The sequence below is a fragment of the Cebus imitator genome, unplaced genomic scaffold (genome assembly GCF_001604975.1).
Source record: "Cebus imitator isolate Cc_AM_T3 unplaced genomic scaffold, Cebus_imitator-1.0 Scaffold31, whole genome shotgun sequence".
In the NCBI taxonomy this organism is placed as follows: Eukaryota; Metazoa; Chordata; class Mammalia; order Primates; family Cebidae; genus Cebus; species Cebus imitator.
In genome coordinates, this window is record NW_016107346.1 from 4,091,791 (window position 1) to 4,109,777 (window position 17,987).

At 38.2% G+C, this 17,987-nt stretch overlaps 1 protein-coding gene across 2 annotated transcripts in view; it reads right to left on the minus strand.

Moving 5' to 3' along the window:
* Nucleotides 1–17,987, minus strand: part of PLCB1 (phospholipase C beta 1) — a 731,248-nt gene that overhangs the window by 71,385 nt on the left and 641,876 nt on the right. Inside the window, exon 32 of one of the 2 annotated variants that reach the window (XM_017523922.2) lies at nucleotides 7,873–7,990. The exons of the other annotated variant lie outside the window; for it this stretch is intronic. Coding sequence (XP_017379411.1) covers nucleotides 7,892–7,990 — 99 coding nt within the window. The 3' untranslated portion in view covers nucleotides 7,873–7,891. The remainder of the gene's footprint in view (nucleotides 1–7,872; nucleotides 7,991–17,987) is intronic. 2 annotated transcript variants of the gene reach the window in all.

A 17,987-nucleotide genomic window follows, 5' to 3' on the forward strand; every position in this document is an offset into this window, starting at 1 on the left:
CTCAGCCTCCTGAGTAGCTGGGATTACAGGCATGCACCACCATGCCCAGCTAATTTTTTGTATTTTTAGTAGAGACGGGGTTTCACCGTGTTGACCAGGGTGGTCTCGATCTCTTGACCTCGTGATCCACCTGCCTCGGCCTCCCAAAGTGCTGGGATTACAGGCTTGAGCCACCGCGCCCGGCCTTTATCCATTCTTATGCAATCTAAATTCATGATTCTCAAATTTTGGGGCACATAAGTTTCACTTGGATAAAGGGTGAAAACGTTAAATTACTTTACCTTTTCTGCTTGAATTCCTTCTCCTATACTCACCCTCATACCAGCCCCCAAAATGTTATGATGGTAAAAGAAATCATAACTTCGTTGTAAAACTGAAGTGAAAGGCCAGGGCAGGAAATTGAGTACTCTCGAGTATTTTGCATGTAACCTTGGACATATCGCTTTAACTTCTGGAGCCTTGAATTTTAGATCTCACATGTGTGATATAATTGTAGTTTTAATAAAGGGTTGAATGTGAGTGCTGCCAGATGGTATTACATTTTCAAAGTCTGAGCAAATTTCTACTTGTTTGAGGATGGTGTGAAGGGGCAACATTGGAGAGAAATGTCTCCTGCAGAAAATAACACTGAATCTGGAAACTGCTGTTTACCCTAGAATCTCTTCTATTTCACTTACTGCTACATAAAACTTTTAAAGGAAAAAAAGTGGCCCCTGTAAAACAGAGTCATGTGTTATGCTCAGTTTTAGCTGTGAGCTAGTACTAGCAGGGGGAGGCGTGTTATGTTATAGCTAAGGCAGTTTTCAGGTAGAAGACATTGCTGAGGGGGCTAGAAAAATGTTGCCAATGCTAGGTTTAAGTTTTAGGGGACTTTTCTGTTGTCCTTAAAACATTTTATACCGAGGGCCTGAAAGTGCATAGATCAACAGAATAGTCCAGGCTCTCTCTGGTGTAGGAAACAGAAACAAGCTTAAAAACAGGTAATCTATTTCAGGAAAAAGGTTCATTTTGTTTTTAAAGGGCGGGTAATAATGTTTCAGCCACAGAAAGCTGCAACAGGAACTCCAGATAAATACTGGGAAAACCCTGTACCATGAAACAGGGTAAGGTGTGTGCCAGTGGTGTGCTGGTAAATGATTAATACATGGCTCTCCTGGAAAATGAAAGGGCCCAATTTTAGAGTTTGTTGATTTCAGTGGTGTGTAAATACTTGCCCAGAGCCAGTCTCAAACTACCAAAGTGGGGACCTTGAATAAGGAGATGGGAGGAGGAGTACAGAAGTAGACTGTTATAGCCACAACTACCGATGGTGTGTAGTAGATGTAAAGATGCAAAGTACCTCTAGAGCACAGGCAATAGTGAGAGGTATTAAAATATTTGTAAGTGACCCGGGCACAGTGGCTCATGCCTGTAATCCGAGCACTTTGGGAGGCTGAGGCGGGACGATCGCTTTGACCTCAGGAGTTCAAGATCAGCCTGGGCAATATGGTAAAACTCCACCTCTGCAAAACTAAAAATAAAAAAATCAGCCAAGTGTGGTGGCAAGCCTGTATTCCCAGGTCCTTGGGAAGCTGATGTGGGAGGATCGGTTGAGCTGACCTCGGGAGATGGAGGCTGCAGTGAGCCATGATCGTATCACTGCACTCCAGCCCGGGCAACAGAGTGAGAACCTGTCTGAAAAAGCAAAAGAAAAGAAAACAAAACAACAACTAAAAATTGCTTCGACGAAGCTCTAGGAAAAAAATGGTAAATGATGAGCTATGAGTATTTGTTACATTTTATAAAATAAATTTATTTCATTGGAAATTTATATAATTTAATTTGTAGTAATGGTTGTGTTTAATAACCAGGTCACAAAATCCCTGAACAATTTAAAAATCAACTCTTGTGAGCTTAGATAGTAAGCTTCAGCTCACCATTGGTTTGTCCTCAAAGAATGAAGGAAAATTAGTATTTGCTTAAGCAATATTTAATTACATTCGAGTTCTGTGAGGTGGATACTCTGATTTAGGTATTTTTTATACTTATTAATATTCTAGAGTCCTGAATTATCTATCACTATGCAAATCAAAAGCAGTGATTAAAATCACGTGATCCTAGGTAGATAGATGATAGTTTTCTATAGAATTTGTGTGAGCTATGTGTGGGAGATATACTTCCTTTACGGACTGAACTGTGTCTCCCCCAAATTCATATATCGAAGCTCTAACCCTCAATGTGACTATGTTTGGAGACAGGATCTTTAATGAAGTAATTAAGGTTAAATGAGCTCATACTAGTGGGTCCCTAATCTGATGGGGCTGGTGTTCTTATAAGAAAAGGAGAAAGTGCCAGAGCATGCGCGCTCGCTCGCGCTCTCTCTCTCTCTCTCTCTCTCTCTCTGAGTGTGCACAGAAAGGCCATATGAGGACATGGCAAAAAGCCACTGTCTGCCCAGAGGAGAAGCCTTCCCAGAAAGTCATCTTGCAGACACCTTGATCTTAGGCTTCCAGACTCCAGAACTGTGAAAAAATAAATTTCTGTTGCTGAAGCCACCCCGTCTGTGATATTTTGTTATGGAAGCTGAGCAGAGTGACACAACATGTAAATAATGAAATTACATACAGTTCCACAAGCATAACATGATATTCGCATCTCAGGCTTTTTCACATCGTCATGAGGAAGTCCTTCCTATCTGCTCCTCTAAGTCTCAGCTCAATGACCGCCAGCTCTGTGTCAGCCAATTTTGTGTCTGCCTTTCCTCCCATGTGAACAGCTCTATTATAATGATGAACAGTCTTTTGTCCCAGTGCAATCCTTTTTAATACAACTTCAGATTACACATTAGAAATTAAGATTAAGCCTGTGGCTGTTTATATTTACATTTACATATGAACAGTTAAAAAGTTAAAATAAAATTAAAAATTCAACTCCTTAGTTGCATCAGCCACATTTCAGATGGTTAATAACTACTTGTGGCTAGTGGCTCCTGCATTGGACACTGCGACACGGAAAATTTCCATCACTGCAGAAAAGTATACTGGATAGCACTATACTATAATTGACTTGAAGTGGGGGAAAGCGAGTATCTGTGTTTTATCCGAATACTTAGCCCAATGTCTGCTATGTAGTAGGCATTCAATAACTATTGGTTGAATTAAAAGAAGAAAAAAACACTATTCACTTAATTGTAGCTACTTAAAGCATTCATGGTTCCCAGGTGCCACAGAAATAAGCACACACATATAAATTGATTATTGATAAGTAAAATACTAAATGTGAGCAATTTTTATTTTTCCCATGACAAGGACATCAATATGCATCATTAAGATATAATTATAGAATTCATCTCGCAGGTGTTAATATAGCAATCTATAGCTGTTAATTCGGAAGCACAATATTGATTCTAATTTATTTTTTCTAGGCCATCTCTGCTCCATTGTTCTATAAGTGACCCTATGGTCTCATTAAATCTTTCGGCATGATATTTATGCAACTACTTAATGAGTCCTCCAACACCTTCAAGTCTCTGGATCTCATAACTATTATTTTAGTGACAAACTTCTGACTTTAATTAATCACATCCTTCACGGACTCAAAGAAGATCAGAAAAAGGTCACTCAGTCATATGCAACCCTCTGCTGGTAGACACCTTTGTCTCCGCATGTAAAGATCTTCAAAGAGGCACACAATATCCCTCAGGGATCTATTTAGGTATTTAGATATTTTTACTTTCAGAAAAATCTCTTTATTTCCTGCTTACATCTTTCATAATTTAGCCCAAAGCAGGCCCCCTGGATCTAACTGCAGAGGAAAAGAAGAGGGTGATTTATCACTGGTTCTGAAGAAGCCCCTTTCTGTGCTATGACTGAAACTTAAAACACAACCTAAAAGGAGATGTTTCTCTTCCAATATGTTCCTTTAGAATTCCTAGCATTCTCAGGGTAAGTACTAGGGCCTCTCAAATATTTCAATAAATAAATGAAATCCAAATGAAAAACAATTGCTTAACAAATGAAAGCAGACCCGTTGCAAAGCCCACTGTGTACCCTAACTCCTCTGTTGTATAGTATGAAAGAAGGATCACAAGGCCATGATCTTGTGGAAGTTGGGTATGCCACTGGCAATGAAACAGTGTTTGGTACACATGTGTGGTGCGTATCCCTTCTGGCTGCTCAAAGAGATATACTTCTTTAACAAAGAGGCTAGTCATCTTACCATTTTACAGATAAGTATAGTGAGGCACAGATGTTATACCCTTATTGCTTGCTTTTCCATGTCAACATGAGAAAGATAAGCCGCCTATTCTGATATCTAGATCACAAAATCTTAGCTTCAGACATTTGCTAAGAAAGCTGAAGGGCACAATACACATGATGTGTCCAAGGTCTGGGACTTCTTGTCTGACCTTAGTAAAGTTCATTAACCTTTTTGAACCTTTGTTTTCCCAAATGTACAATGGTAAGAAGAAGAAGATAATACATGTTATATGTGCTTTAAAGGTGTTTGATGATGCATTAACTGCTCCATAAATGCTAATTGTTATTTTTATTATTTGTCAGAAAAATATTTTAATGCCTTTCTATGACCTTAAACTGCCTTTTATTATTTTAAAGCATGTAGGAAGTATCTTTTCTGTTCTTTTGTGCTTCCTATTGAAATTGGCATATCCTAGAATAAAGCAGGCATTAATAATTACTTGGCATTTATTTATAATTTTCCAATATTTCATTAGTGTTTTTAGAGATTGGTCATTCTATAGCTCTTTATGTAAAGGCTTATACATACATAAAATGAACAAACATCTTTTTTGTTTATTTTATATCTTGCTCTACAGTGATTTATAGCTATTTAAAAAATGGGTTACCATGGTTAAAAGTATAACTCACCTACTTAGCGTCACCTATTAACATCTAGCTAATAATATATTAACAAGGAATATATTTTTTCACCAATGAAGATTTGCATGCACAAATTTAAAAATGTAAAATTCCAACTATTTATGTGATGATTAGTCTAGGGACCAATCTATCATAATACGAAAACATTATCTTTTGGCAAATATGTAATAGCTTTATGTACTATTCCTTGGGTTTATTATTATTATTATTATTATTTTTGAGACGGATTTTTGCTCTTGTTGCCCAGGCTGCAGGGCAATGGCGCGACCTCAGCTCACTGCAGTGTCCCCACTCCCGGGTTCAAAGGATTCTCCTGCCTCACCTCAGCCTCAGCCTCAACTTCTCGAGTAGCTGGAACTACAGCCACCCGACACCACGCCTAACTAATTTTTTGTATTTTTAGTAGAGACGGGTTTTCACCATTTTGGTCAGGCTGGTCTCAAACTCCCGACTTAAGGTGATATACCTGCCTTGGCCTCCCAAAGTGCTGAGATTACAGGCATGAGCCTTTTGCACTATTACTTTTTATTCAACATTTTGTTTTCAGCTGTAGTGTATGAATGAAGATGTTTAAGAACAAGATTGGAAAAAACATTTGGAGGAATTAAAATTGGTATAAAAATTTATTTTCCATACACTATTATACAATAACATTTTATTCTGTTTTTAAATATAAATTACTATAATGGGATTTTCTTTTTCTGCTTTAGCAATGAGACCTACTTTGACATGAAAAGTGTGAAACATTTATTTTTATGTCATCTTTTATATGTGGAAAGCTAAGGGACCAAACTAACTATATGATTAAATTTTTGAAGTCTAGGTATTATTGGGATATTTGCCTCTTTTTTAAAATAAATATTTTTACCCAGTGGGTATCTCAGTTGACATTCTAAAGGGACTACAAGTTGCAAACAGGCCATTGCAAGCCTGAGAGAGCACAGCCACAAAGTAGCATTTTTATCTCTATTGCATTTGTTTTGAAAAATAAAACCCAAGCCATGTGTTCTTAGCTCCTCAGCTGTTATTTGCATCCCCTGAGAAAATATGATATTCTACTTGTGGTATTAGATGTTTCACAATAGCTTTAAAAACTACCAGGGCAGTAGGCCAGGTGCAGTGGCTCACACCTATAATCCCAGCACTTTGGAAAGCTGAGGCAGGCGGATCACCTGAGGTTGGGAGTTTGGGAACAGCCTGACCAACATGGAGAAAACTTGTCTCTACTAACAATACAAAATGAGCCAGGCGTGGTGGTGCATGCCTGTAATCCCAGCTACTTGGGAGGCCGAGGCAGGAGAATTGCTTGAACCCTGGAGGCAGAGGTTGTGCTGAGCCGAGATTGTGCCATTGCACTCCAGCCTGGGCAACAAGAGTAAACTCCACCTCAAAAAAACAAAAGCAAAAAACAAAAAAACTACCAGGGCAGTAACAAGTGTAACAGTCACAATAACAACAACAACAACAAAAATCCAGTGATGCTCACCATTGATGTTTTAAAAGATAGTCTTAACATTTATATCCAAGTGAAGAAGGCATTTCAAGGTCTCCCTGATGCCTTCCTGTAGAAGCCGGAAATTGATATTATGTGTCCCTCCTCTACCCATCTTCCAATGTGGGCTTTATCACAAGGTCACACAGAAACAAAGTTATCACTGTCGAGAGGACATGAACAGAATTCACAGCCATGTTGTGACTTTGTTCTGACATAGCATTCCCTGTGTCTCTGTTTCTTGTGTTACAGGCAGTAGAAAATTAAAAAAAATCAAAGGCCCAGGCTTGTGATTGGGTCAAAAAGTTAAAATACATTAAAACACCAAGAAGGTGGCTTCAAGTTTCTTCCAGGTGCTTAAGCCAGGAGGTAGGAATGTACTAGATCTTTGCCAGGTAAAATGTGCTCCCTGGAACTGTGGCAGCATCGACATCCCTTGGGAGCTACTTAGAAAGGCAAACTTTCAGGCCCTACTTGGACATCCTAGACTGGTGTCTGTAATTTAACAGGATGTCCAAGTAATTCAGATACCCACTAAGGTCTGAAAAGCAGTGATCCAGAGCAACAACTGATGTGGAGGAAAAGGAAGAACTTATACCTCTTTCTCAGTAAAGAATTATTTTCAGTAATTCTTCAACATGTTTTTAAACTGCATTATTTCACAGATTGACAAATACTTGAAGAAAAAAAAAAACAGTATAAGCCAGTTTGCCGTATTTATAATCACAAGAATGCTTCTTTTCTCTACAAAAAACACACTCTTTAGAATGGCTTATGTCAGTTTTCTTATCAGTGAAGGGAATATAATAGTTTTCATGATGCATCTCCTTCGGTAAGTTAACCTTCTGTTCTGATTTTTAAGGTGAAATTTGCTACAACAAAGAGCTCCTGGCCCAAGCATCCCTATTAGTGAGATATTTCCAAGAACTCTTGCTTCTAGAGAATCAGGATATTGCAAGCTGTCCCCATTCACTCAAAATATCATGTGGGAATAAGATAAATTTTGCCAGACTTCCAAAAGGAGGGTTGTGGTAAGTTGAGTGGAGTGGATTGAAAAAGACTTCTTGAGAGTTAACTCCATCCCACTGGATTTTAAGATAATAGGACTGCAGGAAAGCAGTGTAGTGAGAAGCAGAAATGGAAAAATAATGTTTCAAAAGGGAGAATAACAGTCTGAGTGTAAGAGAGAAAAATCCGGATGAAAAAGGAAGCCACTTTTGCCAATAGAGAAACAAAAAGGAGAAAGAGGAAGAAGACAATATGGAAGAATGGTATTTATGTCAGGAAGAGAGAGCACAATGACAGAAAAATTAATACCAGAGGAAGGCAGAGAGGATGAGCAAAGGATCATGGGTGTGACTGGGAATTTTAGCAGGAAAAAAAGATGGGAACGTATAGAAAGGGAGGATGAAGGACAAAGATGCAAGTCCGTGATGCCTGAAAACCGGATGGCTACACACCACCCTTCTCTCAAAAGCGACCCCTCCCATCCAGTCCTACCTGGCCGGAAGGACGGTGGTCACCACTTGAGAGCTTGAGGGTTGGGGGGAGTAAAGTTGGGGGAAACAGAGGGATCCTCATGGCAAGTTTCCGACAAGAATGAGGAGGAACCTTCCCCCTGTGTGGAAAAAAAGGGAGGCTGTCATTTTTGTGGCAATGAAATTGATTTCTAAGTCACCTGGTGTTTCAATTTATTTGTCTGGGACATCTCTTGGAATGCCTTCTAGAATACAGATTTATCTCTTCTGTTTGCCTTTATCTGCTCCAACATCCCCAGTGTGGCATGGCACCTGGCCTCCCACAAATGCAATGGAATTGGCATAGAGTTCTCCTTGGCCTTCCCCACTCTCTGTAAGAGTTAGATGTTAAAAATGATCACAACTGTTACTTTTGAGATATTCTCCACAAAATACCACTACCATCAAGAAACCTGAGAAAAGATGGTGATGAATGATTGATAGCTGTTTGATCAGTCAACAACACAGTCCAAGGAGTCTGGGCTTAAAGACACTACTTTTCTCTCCCCAAAGAGCCAGAACTATTTTTTAACATACAAAGTCAATGTTGTTAGCCCTCTATATATATCATGCATTCAAAAAATACTTATTGAACACTAGCTATATGCCAGGCAATGTTCTTGGGTATCCGGAACTCAAGAGCATCAGGGAACGAAGCAACAAAGCCCCTGCCCCTATGGAGCTTACTGATGGGTGGGGCAGCACTGAAGGACACACTTAGGAAAGGAAGGTGTGACTGAATGAGAGAAGGTGATACATGCTATGAAAAAGAGAAAACACAGCAGAATAAACAGGAGAGGGGATGGCAGGGATGGGAGAGTGCTGGAGGGGGTTGTACATTTTAATGAAGTGGTATGGAAAGCCTCTTTGACATATTTGAACAAACATTTGAAAGACAAGGGAGAGCTGCCAAAACAGACACTTGGGAAATGAGGAAACAGTTCATACAATGGCTCAAGGTGGGATTCACCTGTCTTGTTGGGACCTAGCAAGGAGCCCAGTGTGGCCTGAGCAGAGAATGTATCAAGGAGGAAAGACAGAAAACATGCAAGCAACAGTGGAGTTAGACCATGCCAGACTTTTAAGGTTTTATTCTGAGGGTGTTGGGAGCCACTGAAGCGTCTTCAACAGAGGAACAAGCTGATTTAACTTGTGTTCTAAAAGGATGCCTCTGGCTGACATGTTGGGAATAGATTTTGAGGGCATACATGTGGCAGCAGGAAGGAAGTTTGGAGGCTACTTAGAAATCCAGGGAGAGACGATGGTGGCTTTAACTAAGGTGATTGCAGTGCAGTTGATACTCAACGATTATAAAGGTGTCTTGACTGCTTTACAATATTTTTTTCAAGTTCTAGGGTTTTTTTTTTTTTGTTCCACCTAGAACACAGACCCAATAAGAAATTTAAGAATTGTAACAACTCATTGTGTATTTTGCAAAACCTGAGTGAATTTTTTCTTTTTTGGATAATATGTAAGGTGCAAAGAAAAAGGAAACAAATCTTTCTCAGCCAAAGATAGAAGACAATGCATTTTCTATTCTCTCTTGTGTACCTGACACACATACATGCTGCTGGCTACTCTCTTTGACAGGAATTTTCATATACTAGCATAATTAGTTCGGGCAAAATCCATTTTTATGCCAAAATGGTTCATCTGATAAGCGTCTTTCCATTGTATAAAGTTGTTTGTGTGTGTATATAAATGTGTGTTATTGTATATATGGGTGTGTGTGACTCTTTAAAATCTGAAAATATTATTTTAGGAAATTCAAACATCTCCTTGTTAAATTCAAAGATTAACCTCAACTAATGATTATAATAAACACAGAACACTTGTGTCTGTTGATTTCTGTTGACAGAAAATTGATAAACAGTACTCTCAAGTAGTGAAATTTGTTGCACGAATATGGCCTTAGCTATAATACATGGAAAACAGATAATGTAATCCTGCGCTTAGCAACTGCTTTCCTATTTGGAAGGAAAGCTTTCTTCATTATTTTCTTCCACACAGTATTCCTGCGTTTGCCCTCATGTAATAGCTTTTTCTCTCATCTCCAAGTATTTCATCATCAAATATTTCAAAGCACCTAGATTTCCCCTTCGGATTTTCTGTAGGTAAATACAGTCATCCCTTCATATCCATGGGTTCCACATTTGTGAATTCAACCACTTTTGGATCAAAACTATTTAGAAAAAACGTTAAGTGGATGGTTGTGTCTCTACTGAACAGGTACAGACTTTTTTTCTTGATATTATTCCCTAAACAATACAGTATGACAACTATTTAAATAGAACTTACTTTGTATTAGGCATTATAAATAACCTAGAAATGAAAAAGTACATGGGAGAATGTGCATAGGTTATGTGCAAATACTATACAATGCTATATAAAGGATTTCCACTTGAGCATCTGTGGATTTTGGTATCTGAGGGGAGTCCTGGAACCAATCATCCATAGATACCAAAGGATGACAGTATTTCTCTTGGTTTGAGGTTGGCCTTCATTTCCCTTTAAAATATTGAAGGTCATAGTTAGATCAGGTAATGGTTTCTGGAAATCAATTAAACTTTTACATCATTCGTTTTAAATTGTTTGAGATGTGTGTGTGTTTGACAATTTTCACTATCCTAGCTATATCAAAACAGGGCTTTTAAAAAAAAGAGATACACTGAGTATCAAAAAAACTAATAAGTATTAGCAAAATTCATAGAAATCATGCCCAATGACAGGCACACAGAAGTAGAAGTGGAAATACGCCCCAAAGGTTTTCCATCCAAGGGTGTGGACCCTTCATGTATGGCAGGTGGGCAGATGAAAGCCAATGTGGTAAAGTCCACTTCATCCTATTCCTGGTGTTAAAATCACTGTTTGCTGGGAAGGCTCTGAACTCCGCCGACATGTAGCCCCTACACAGCAGGTGGGGAAGATTCTCTTCTGAACCTCTGCCCTCTATCCAATATCACCCTATGTCCACATTTTCTCATCCTCAGGAAAGAAAAATACGGACAAAGGAGGAGAAATAAAGTTGATATGGTGAAGAAAAAGGGGAGAAATCAACGGCATCCATGTGAATTTAAGTTATAACTTTTGTTTAAATTTCAAACTCGGCTGCCTTATAGGGGCCAATAGACAATAGAAATCTATTAAACAGCCTCTGGAGTACCATTCAGCCCTAAGGGACAGCCTCTTCTTAGCTTTAGAAATTTTTTGCATGTTTCTATTATAATCTTAGAATCTAATTTTTCAAGAGACACTGAGTATCTTTGAAATAAAACATTTTCTGATTTTTACACAACAGTGTGATGTGTTTTATTGTGCCAACTGTCTCAGCCAAACTATATTTCCCAGAGTTCCTTTTCTATATGTTTCCACTTATTGTGGGTTCCATGGAGATTCTTCTGAGAATTGGAGAGCTTGATAAGGGAGGCAGCAGCCATTGTGTAACACTCAGGTATTGTTGCTGATCTGTTGATTTATGTGTCTGGTTGATGGGAAGCAGCAGTTGAGTCTGCAATCATTTCCCCTGCCCTTTGGGTCTTCCTTTAGTTGTCTGACTCCTGGGCTGGGTGTGTGTGTGTGTGTGTGTGTGTGTGTGTGTATGTTCAACTCCGTGACAAAGAGGCTTAGCTTCTGCACCAAGCCTACTTGTAATTTTCCCTTCCTGCCTGCCTGTCAGGGTCCATTGTTAAAAAGGGAGACAGCCTTGGGAAGGAGGCAGATAGCAGGCCACCAGAATCGCATAAGTCAATTACTGTCACACATATACAATATTCTACTGGCTCTGTTTCTCTAGTTGAATCCTGAGTGATACAGATGTTAACTAATTCAAAAATTTTAGAAACATAGTGTGGGGACTTTCTTTTTCTGGTAATGGTTAGTTAGGTTATTTGGACCATCCTTTCCACTGAAAACAATTAAGAGGCTAAGTTTGATACTTAAACTTTTTTTTTTTTTTTTTTTTTTTTTTTTTTTTATTTTTTTTTTTTTTTTTTTTTGAGATGGAGTCTTGCACTATCACACAGGCTGGAGGGCAGTGGCATGATCTCTGCTCACTGCAGCCTCCACCTCCCAGGTTCAAGCAATTCTCCTCCCTCAGCCTCTAGAGCATCTGGGAGTACAGGTGCACACCACCATGCCTGGCTAATTTTGTATTTTTTTTTTTAAGTAGAGTCAGGGTTTCACCATGTTGGTCAGGCTGGTCTCAAACTCCTGACCTCAAGTGATCCTGCTGCCTTGGCCTCCCAAAGTGCTGGGATTACAGACATAAGCCACCATGACTGGCCATGAAAACTATCTTTAAAGACTCAAAGAACTACAACAATTTAATGATCAGGGTCAAACTGAAGGGGACATTGAACCTAGACACTTAATAAGCAAGGAAGATGCTTTTACCCTAATAGGCTTTTTCTCATGATGAAAATTTTGAGTTCATCCTTTGATAGCCTTCAAGGGTGAGGAACCTACATTTAAGAGCTGAGGCTTTCCCAGAGTAAGGAATCTCACAGAACACCTTCTTGCAACAAGTTAGGAAACACAGATTATAGATTTGAAAATAAACCAAGTAGAACAGCTGAAAATAAAATATAAAACCTGAAATTAAACACTCAGTGGTTGTAGAGAATAGCAGCTTAAACAAAGAATTGGCACATTAGAAAAAGGGTCAGAAATAAAAAATTGCGCACAGAGCAGTACAGAAAGACAAAGGATGGAAAATACTAAAAACAGTTCAGTGACAGAGGAGATGGAGTAAAAAGTTTCATTTCATTTTATATGCAAATATATATGGAATCTTAGAAGAAAAATCAGAAGCACAATATTTGCTTTCATGATAGAGTTTTTGCAGAACTGAGGAAAGTGATCCATCTAGTCACCTCAAACACATATTTAGATACATTATAGAAAACCTGCACAAAATATGAGAAGAAAATCCTAAATGCAGTTGGTGGGGGTGGGGAGAACAAATTATTATCGAAAGAACTGCCTTAAGACTAACAGTTAACTTCTCAACAGCAACAATAGATGCTAGAGGGCGGTGGAATTTTATCTTCAGTGTGCTAAAGGAAAATAACCACCAATGCAAAATTTTATATTCAGTGAAAATAACATTCTGGAATGGAGGAAATGTGGATTTTTATCTACTAATACATTAAACAAATAAAGACATCTTTGCACAAAAACAAAAATAAAGATCCCAAAGAATTTACTACCAGTACACTGCATGAATGGCACTTCTAGAGGAAGTATAAGACGATGATCCCAAATGGGCAGAGGATACAAGAAAGAATGTTCCACAGAGAAGGTTGTGAATATGTAGACATATCTAAATGAACCATCATCATACCATAGAATAATAATGTCTTATGTGTTTAAGAGTCTATTGGATTAAATTTCAAAAGGAAATTGATGAGGGACCAGTGGAATTAACATTGTTCCAATGCCCTGGTATTGCCCAGAAGGAAAGTAAACATGTCTAAGTTTTATATTCAAGAAAATAATGCACAACTATGTTTGTTTCCTAAAAAGTAAATTCTTTATATGGACAGAAATGAAAAAGAATTTTCTTCTACAGAACAAACAAAAACAAACCACTGTGTGGTTAATTAAGACTTGACAATGAGCAGAAACATTGTCTACAGGCAGCCAGTTCCCATTCTGCAGTTTGGCTTCTGGGAGAATATCCAGTAGATGCTGGCAAGAGAGAATCCATTTACCATCAAGCCGCAAAAGATTAGAGGAGGCACAAATACATTATTTTTAAAAAGATGTTTTTATTTTAAAATCCCTAAGTTTGCCTTTTCTCTCCTGAACACAGGGAAGTATCAGTCACATTTAAAGTTCTGTCTCAGAGCCCAGTGGTAGGTCCGTCAAGACTAACTTCAAGCAGAGCGATGAGTCACTCACCCTGTTACAAAGATGTCAGAGGGGAAATGAGGAAAATCAATCTATATTCCCTTGGTGGAGGGAAAAAAAAAAAAAAGAGCCAGTAGCTACATGATGAAATGTTCTTTGGGAATAAATTAAAATGCCCTAAAGCTTCCTGGAATTCTCTCTTGATGATGAGCTAAATTAAAACAGAAAACCTGTGTTCTAAGAAGCATCAAAGACAAATTAAGCATCAGAGAAAAAGCAAATTACACATTTATTGACTGTTTTATGAGGTTATGGTGACAGTTCATTAAAAAGTCCCCCTCAAAAGATAATTCTTCTTACAAAGAGATCAGGGGCTGCAAAGTGATCAATAAACATTGGCATATTCACAACAGACTCAAGGAAACTCATGATTAACCTTGTTTTCTTTTCTCTTTCTTTCTTTCTTTTCCTTCCTTCTTTCCTTATTTCTTTCTGACAGGACAGTCTTACTCTGTTACCTAGGCTGCAGTGCAGTGGCATGATCTCGGCTCACTGCCACCTCTGCCTCTTGGGTTCAAATGATGCTCCTGCCTCAGCCTTCCGAGTAGCTGGGATTACAGGCACGCACTACCACACCTGGCTAATCTTTTTATTTTGGTTGAGACAGAGTTTCCCCATGTTGGCCAGGCTGGTCTCGAACTCTTGATCTCAAGTGATCTGCCCGCGTTGGCCTTCCAAAGTGGTGGGATTACAGGAATGAATCACTATGCCCGGCCAACAGTGTTTTCATATGTTGACATGAATATCTTTGAAGTGTTCAGGAAAAAGACAGAAGGTCATTTTTAAAATGGATCAATTCAGGGTTGAGCAGGACCACAAAAGGTATGGATTCCCTCTGCACTGGCAGTTGCGTTCTTGAGTTGTTTCTAACATCGTTTGTACACATAAACACTTTCCTATTGGCTTTGGCAAACCCATGTATGCAAATCCCAAGGAAACCAATTATTTCACTGAGTCAGAAGACTGGCCAGTGTTTACTTCATGGATCTTGAGAATTCTAACACTATGATTTTCATAAAAAGGCACACTTCAAACAAAACTAAAACCCGCATACACTCAGGGACTGAATCGAAAATCTCATCGCCAGAAAACATGCAGTTGAATGTTTCTCCAGAATTCAGAACTCTACTGAAAAGGAGCTAAGTATACTCTTCTAAGAGTGTCTATTGTTGTTTATAACATAAGTTTCAGTGGGACTTATGTATAGCAATGTACAACATCATCTTATGTCAAATTGAGGGCCAAAATATTTTATTGTATAAGTTACCTCAAGGGAATACCTACTTCCGTTTTCCCCAATGTCCTCAAAAATTACCTGCAAAAGGAATAAACTAATTTAATGTCTTCTTTCATAGGAAAAAAATGAACTTTCCATATGAAAAGGGACTGGTGCATGCATAAAGTAGGACGATCTAAAATAAACTTTTTACATTGTGGCTGGCCACATTTGGTCCCCTACCAAATATGGACCAGAAAGACTGAAGGTCCTGGCTCACATGCAGAATTGAAACAAATTTTTAGCCTGATTTTGATTGAGGCATATTCTCCTGTCACTGCTGTTGCAGGATGGTAAAAATGTTGAGAACTCCAGATGACATGCACATTATTGAGTAAACTGCTGGCAAAGACACACTTTGAATGAAGTTTCCTGAGTAGTTTGCTCTATATTGAGCCAGAATAACTACTTCTTTGCCACTGAAAAACTGTTAACTTTAAGCCATTTAGCTTTTCAAATTTCTTTTGGGGAAAGATTTACAAAATATGTGTTTGTTACTTTCAAAGTAGTTGTTTATCAATGTCTTAGAAAATTATACTGATATGATTGGGATTGGTCAATGTTCAGAATAGCTCAAAATAGTAATACCCCAGAGAAAACAGTAATGTAAAAAGAGCTTCCTCCCTGTTAATAACAAGATTGTGAACATGAAGCACATTATTACTTCAGTTAGAATAAGTGGATGAAGAGAAAGTAAATTATTATATACAGCAACATGGTGAAAGAAATGGAAGAACAGGGAGAAATATAATGTCGTGTAGCATATACATACTTTTGGTGTCAGCAAAAAATTAGCCATGATCAGTTTCTAGTTAAAAAACTTCATCCCATCTGTAGATTAGTTGAGGGAGGAACTATATGCTTCTCAGTAACCTGTGGGAAAGCTTGGCATGCTTTCTTCTTCGTAAGACGGTCACAATTGTCTTTAATATTACCTGCTGCAATGTGCACTCAAGTTCCTCATCCAAAACCCAGTAATGGAACTGTTCATAAAGTTCTAGATGTCACAAAATCACTCTCTCTTCTTATCTTTCTGACTGAATGGAAAAAACTCCATGAACTTGTTTTAAAGATTCTCTTGATTAGTTTCATTTCCTTGTGTTGTTTCTTATTTTGTTTCGACTTTTGCTAACTTCCCTCATATCTATGTCAAGATTCAAAGGCTGTGTCAGTACTAGGTGTGGAGAGGGATTATTTCAAAGCTAGTGCTACTGTAGCTCTGATCCATGCCCCACAGTTACGGGAGCATGAGCGACAGCTATGCTTGCTGGCCTTTCCTCACCACCCATTTAGTATACCTACTTTGCTGCCCTGTGCTTTGTTCTTTCTTCACATGCCTCACACTTGATTTTGCTGTTTCACTCTACTGTCTATTATTGCTCCTATTATCATTGTCATTTCCCTTTATTAACCACTATGTCTTACCATGTCAACACTCATGATTTATTATTTTATTAATAAAGTCTCAGCTCTAAGGCACAACGCTTTTAAGCCAAGAAGAAAAACCCTCAAGAAATGCTTGGGTTTGACATAGAACCAACAATATTCAAGGGCAACCTTCAAATCCAGGTATGAGAAGATGGTTACAGAACAACCTCATGGATGAAAAGTACAGAGGAATTCATCATGGTACCTATTTACAATGAAAAATGGAGACAATAGATCTACTAAAAAGTCACAGAAACACTTCAGATCTCTTTCCAAGGGGCCAAAAAGGAATAAAAAATTGTTATCGACATGGCTGTAACACACGCTGTATGATACACGTCCACCCAATTGCCATTTCCCCTCTGTTTCTTTGATGATAAAATATCTATTTTGTTCAGGTACCCAATGACCACGGACTTGAAGAGAAATTGAATTCTCTCTAGTCTTGGGAATGAATCTTAATTACTCTAAACCAATCATGAAAGTTACTCCCAATTGTCCATGATTGGTTTAAAAATGAGAATATGAGGCCATTGTGGCCAAAGAGGAAACACCAGCTGGGGGAAATGTAAGAAGGCTTTTCTCAATCCTAGACAGGGTTACAAAATTGAGACATTTGCTGTATGGCCTTTGAGTGGTTTTGTGTAAGGTTATGATGCTTGGAGCTAGGGCAGCCACCTCATGACCGTGAGTTTACAGCCTGGGCTGGAAGCAACAATAGCAGAAATTCTAAAAATACCTGGAGATGAAATTGTTAAGCCACAAAATTAATAATTGCTAGAACTGTGGTACCTCTGAATTTGCAGTAACGTGACTTACTAAATACTGTAACTGTTGAAGCCAGTTTCAGTTGGGTTTATTGTAAAATTGCAGCTGAATGCACCCTGACTGCTAATCAATTGGCCAAAATTATTAGTTCTTTTCATGTCCAGTTATATCCAGAGAAGAAGTTTTAAGGGTGCTTCCACATTTACTGAGGTTGATTTTAATCATGATGACCTAGAGCAGCAACATGACAATCTTTGTATATATGGGTTATTTGTACTGAGAGTTGTGTAATTTAAACACATTCATGATTTTACATTCACATTTTACCTGTAAGTAAAATAGCTAACATTGTTGAACCAAAACACACACGTGAAAAGAAAGTAAAATAAAACTCTGAAAAGAACCATATTCTCGAAGACAAATTTTTTTAAAATACAAAAACTAGCTGAGCCATCAACCAAAAGCAAATTCTATTATGTCGATGTACAAAGTAATAACAAATTTCACTCCAGACAGCATAGATTGAAAATGTATATATATGAATATATCACCTGGGACTGATTATCTTTAAGGTATTTCTTAAATTTCAGTCAAACTGGATCTTTCACTGTAAATATCTGAGCATTTTAAAAAGATCAATCCTGATTTGAAAGTATAGTAATTTCTGAAATTATGTTAAACTTTATTCTACTTTATGAGTGCATAATTAACCTGTG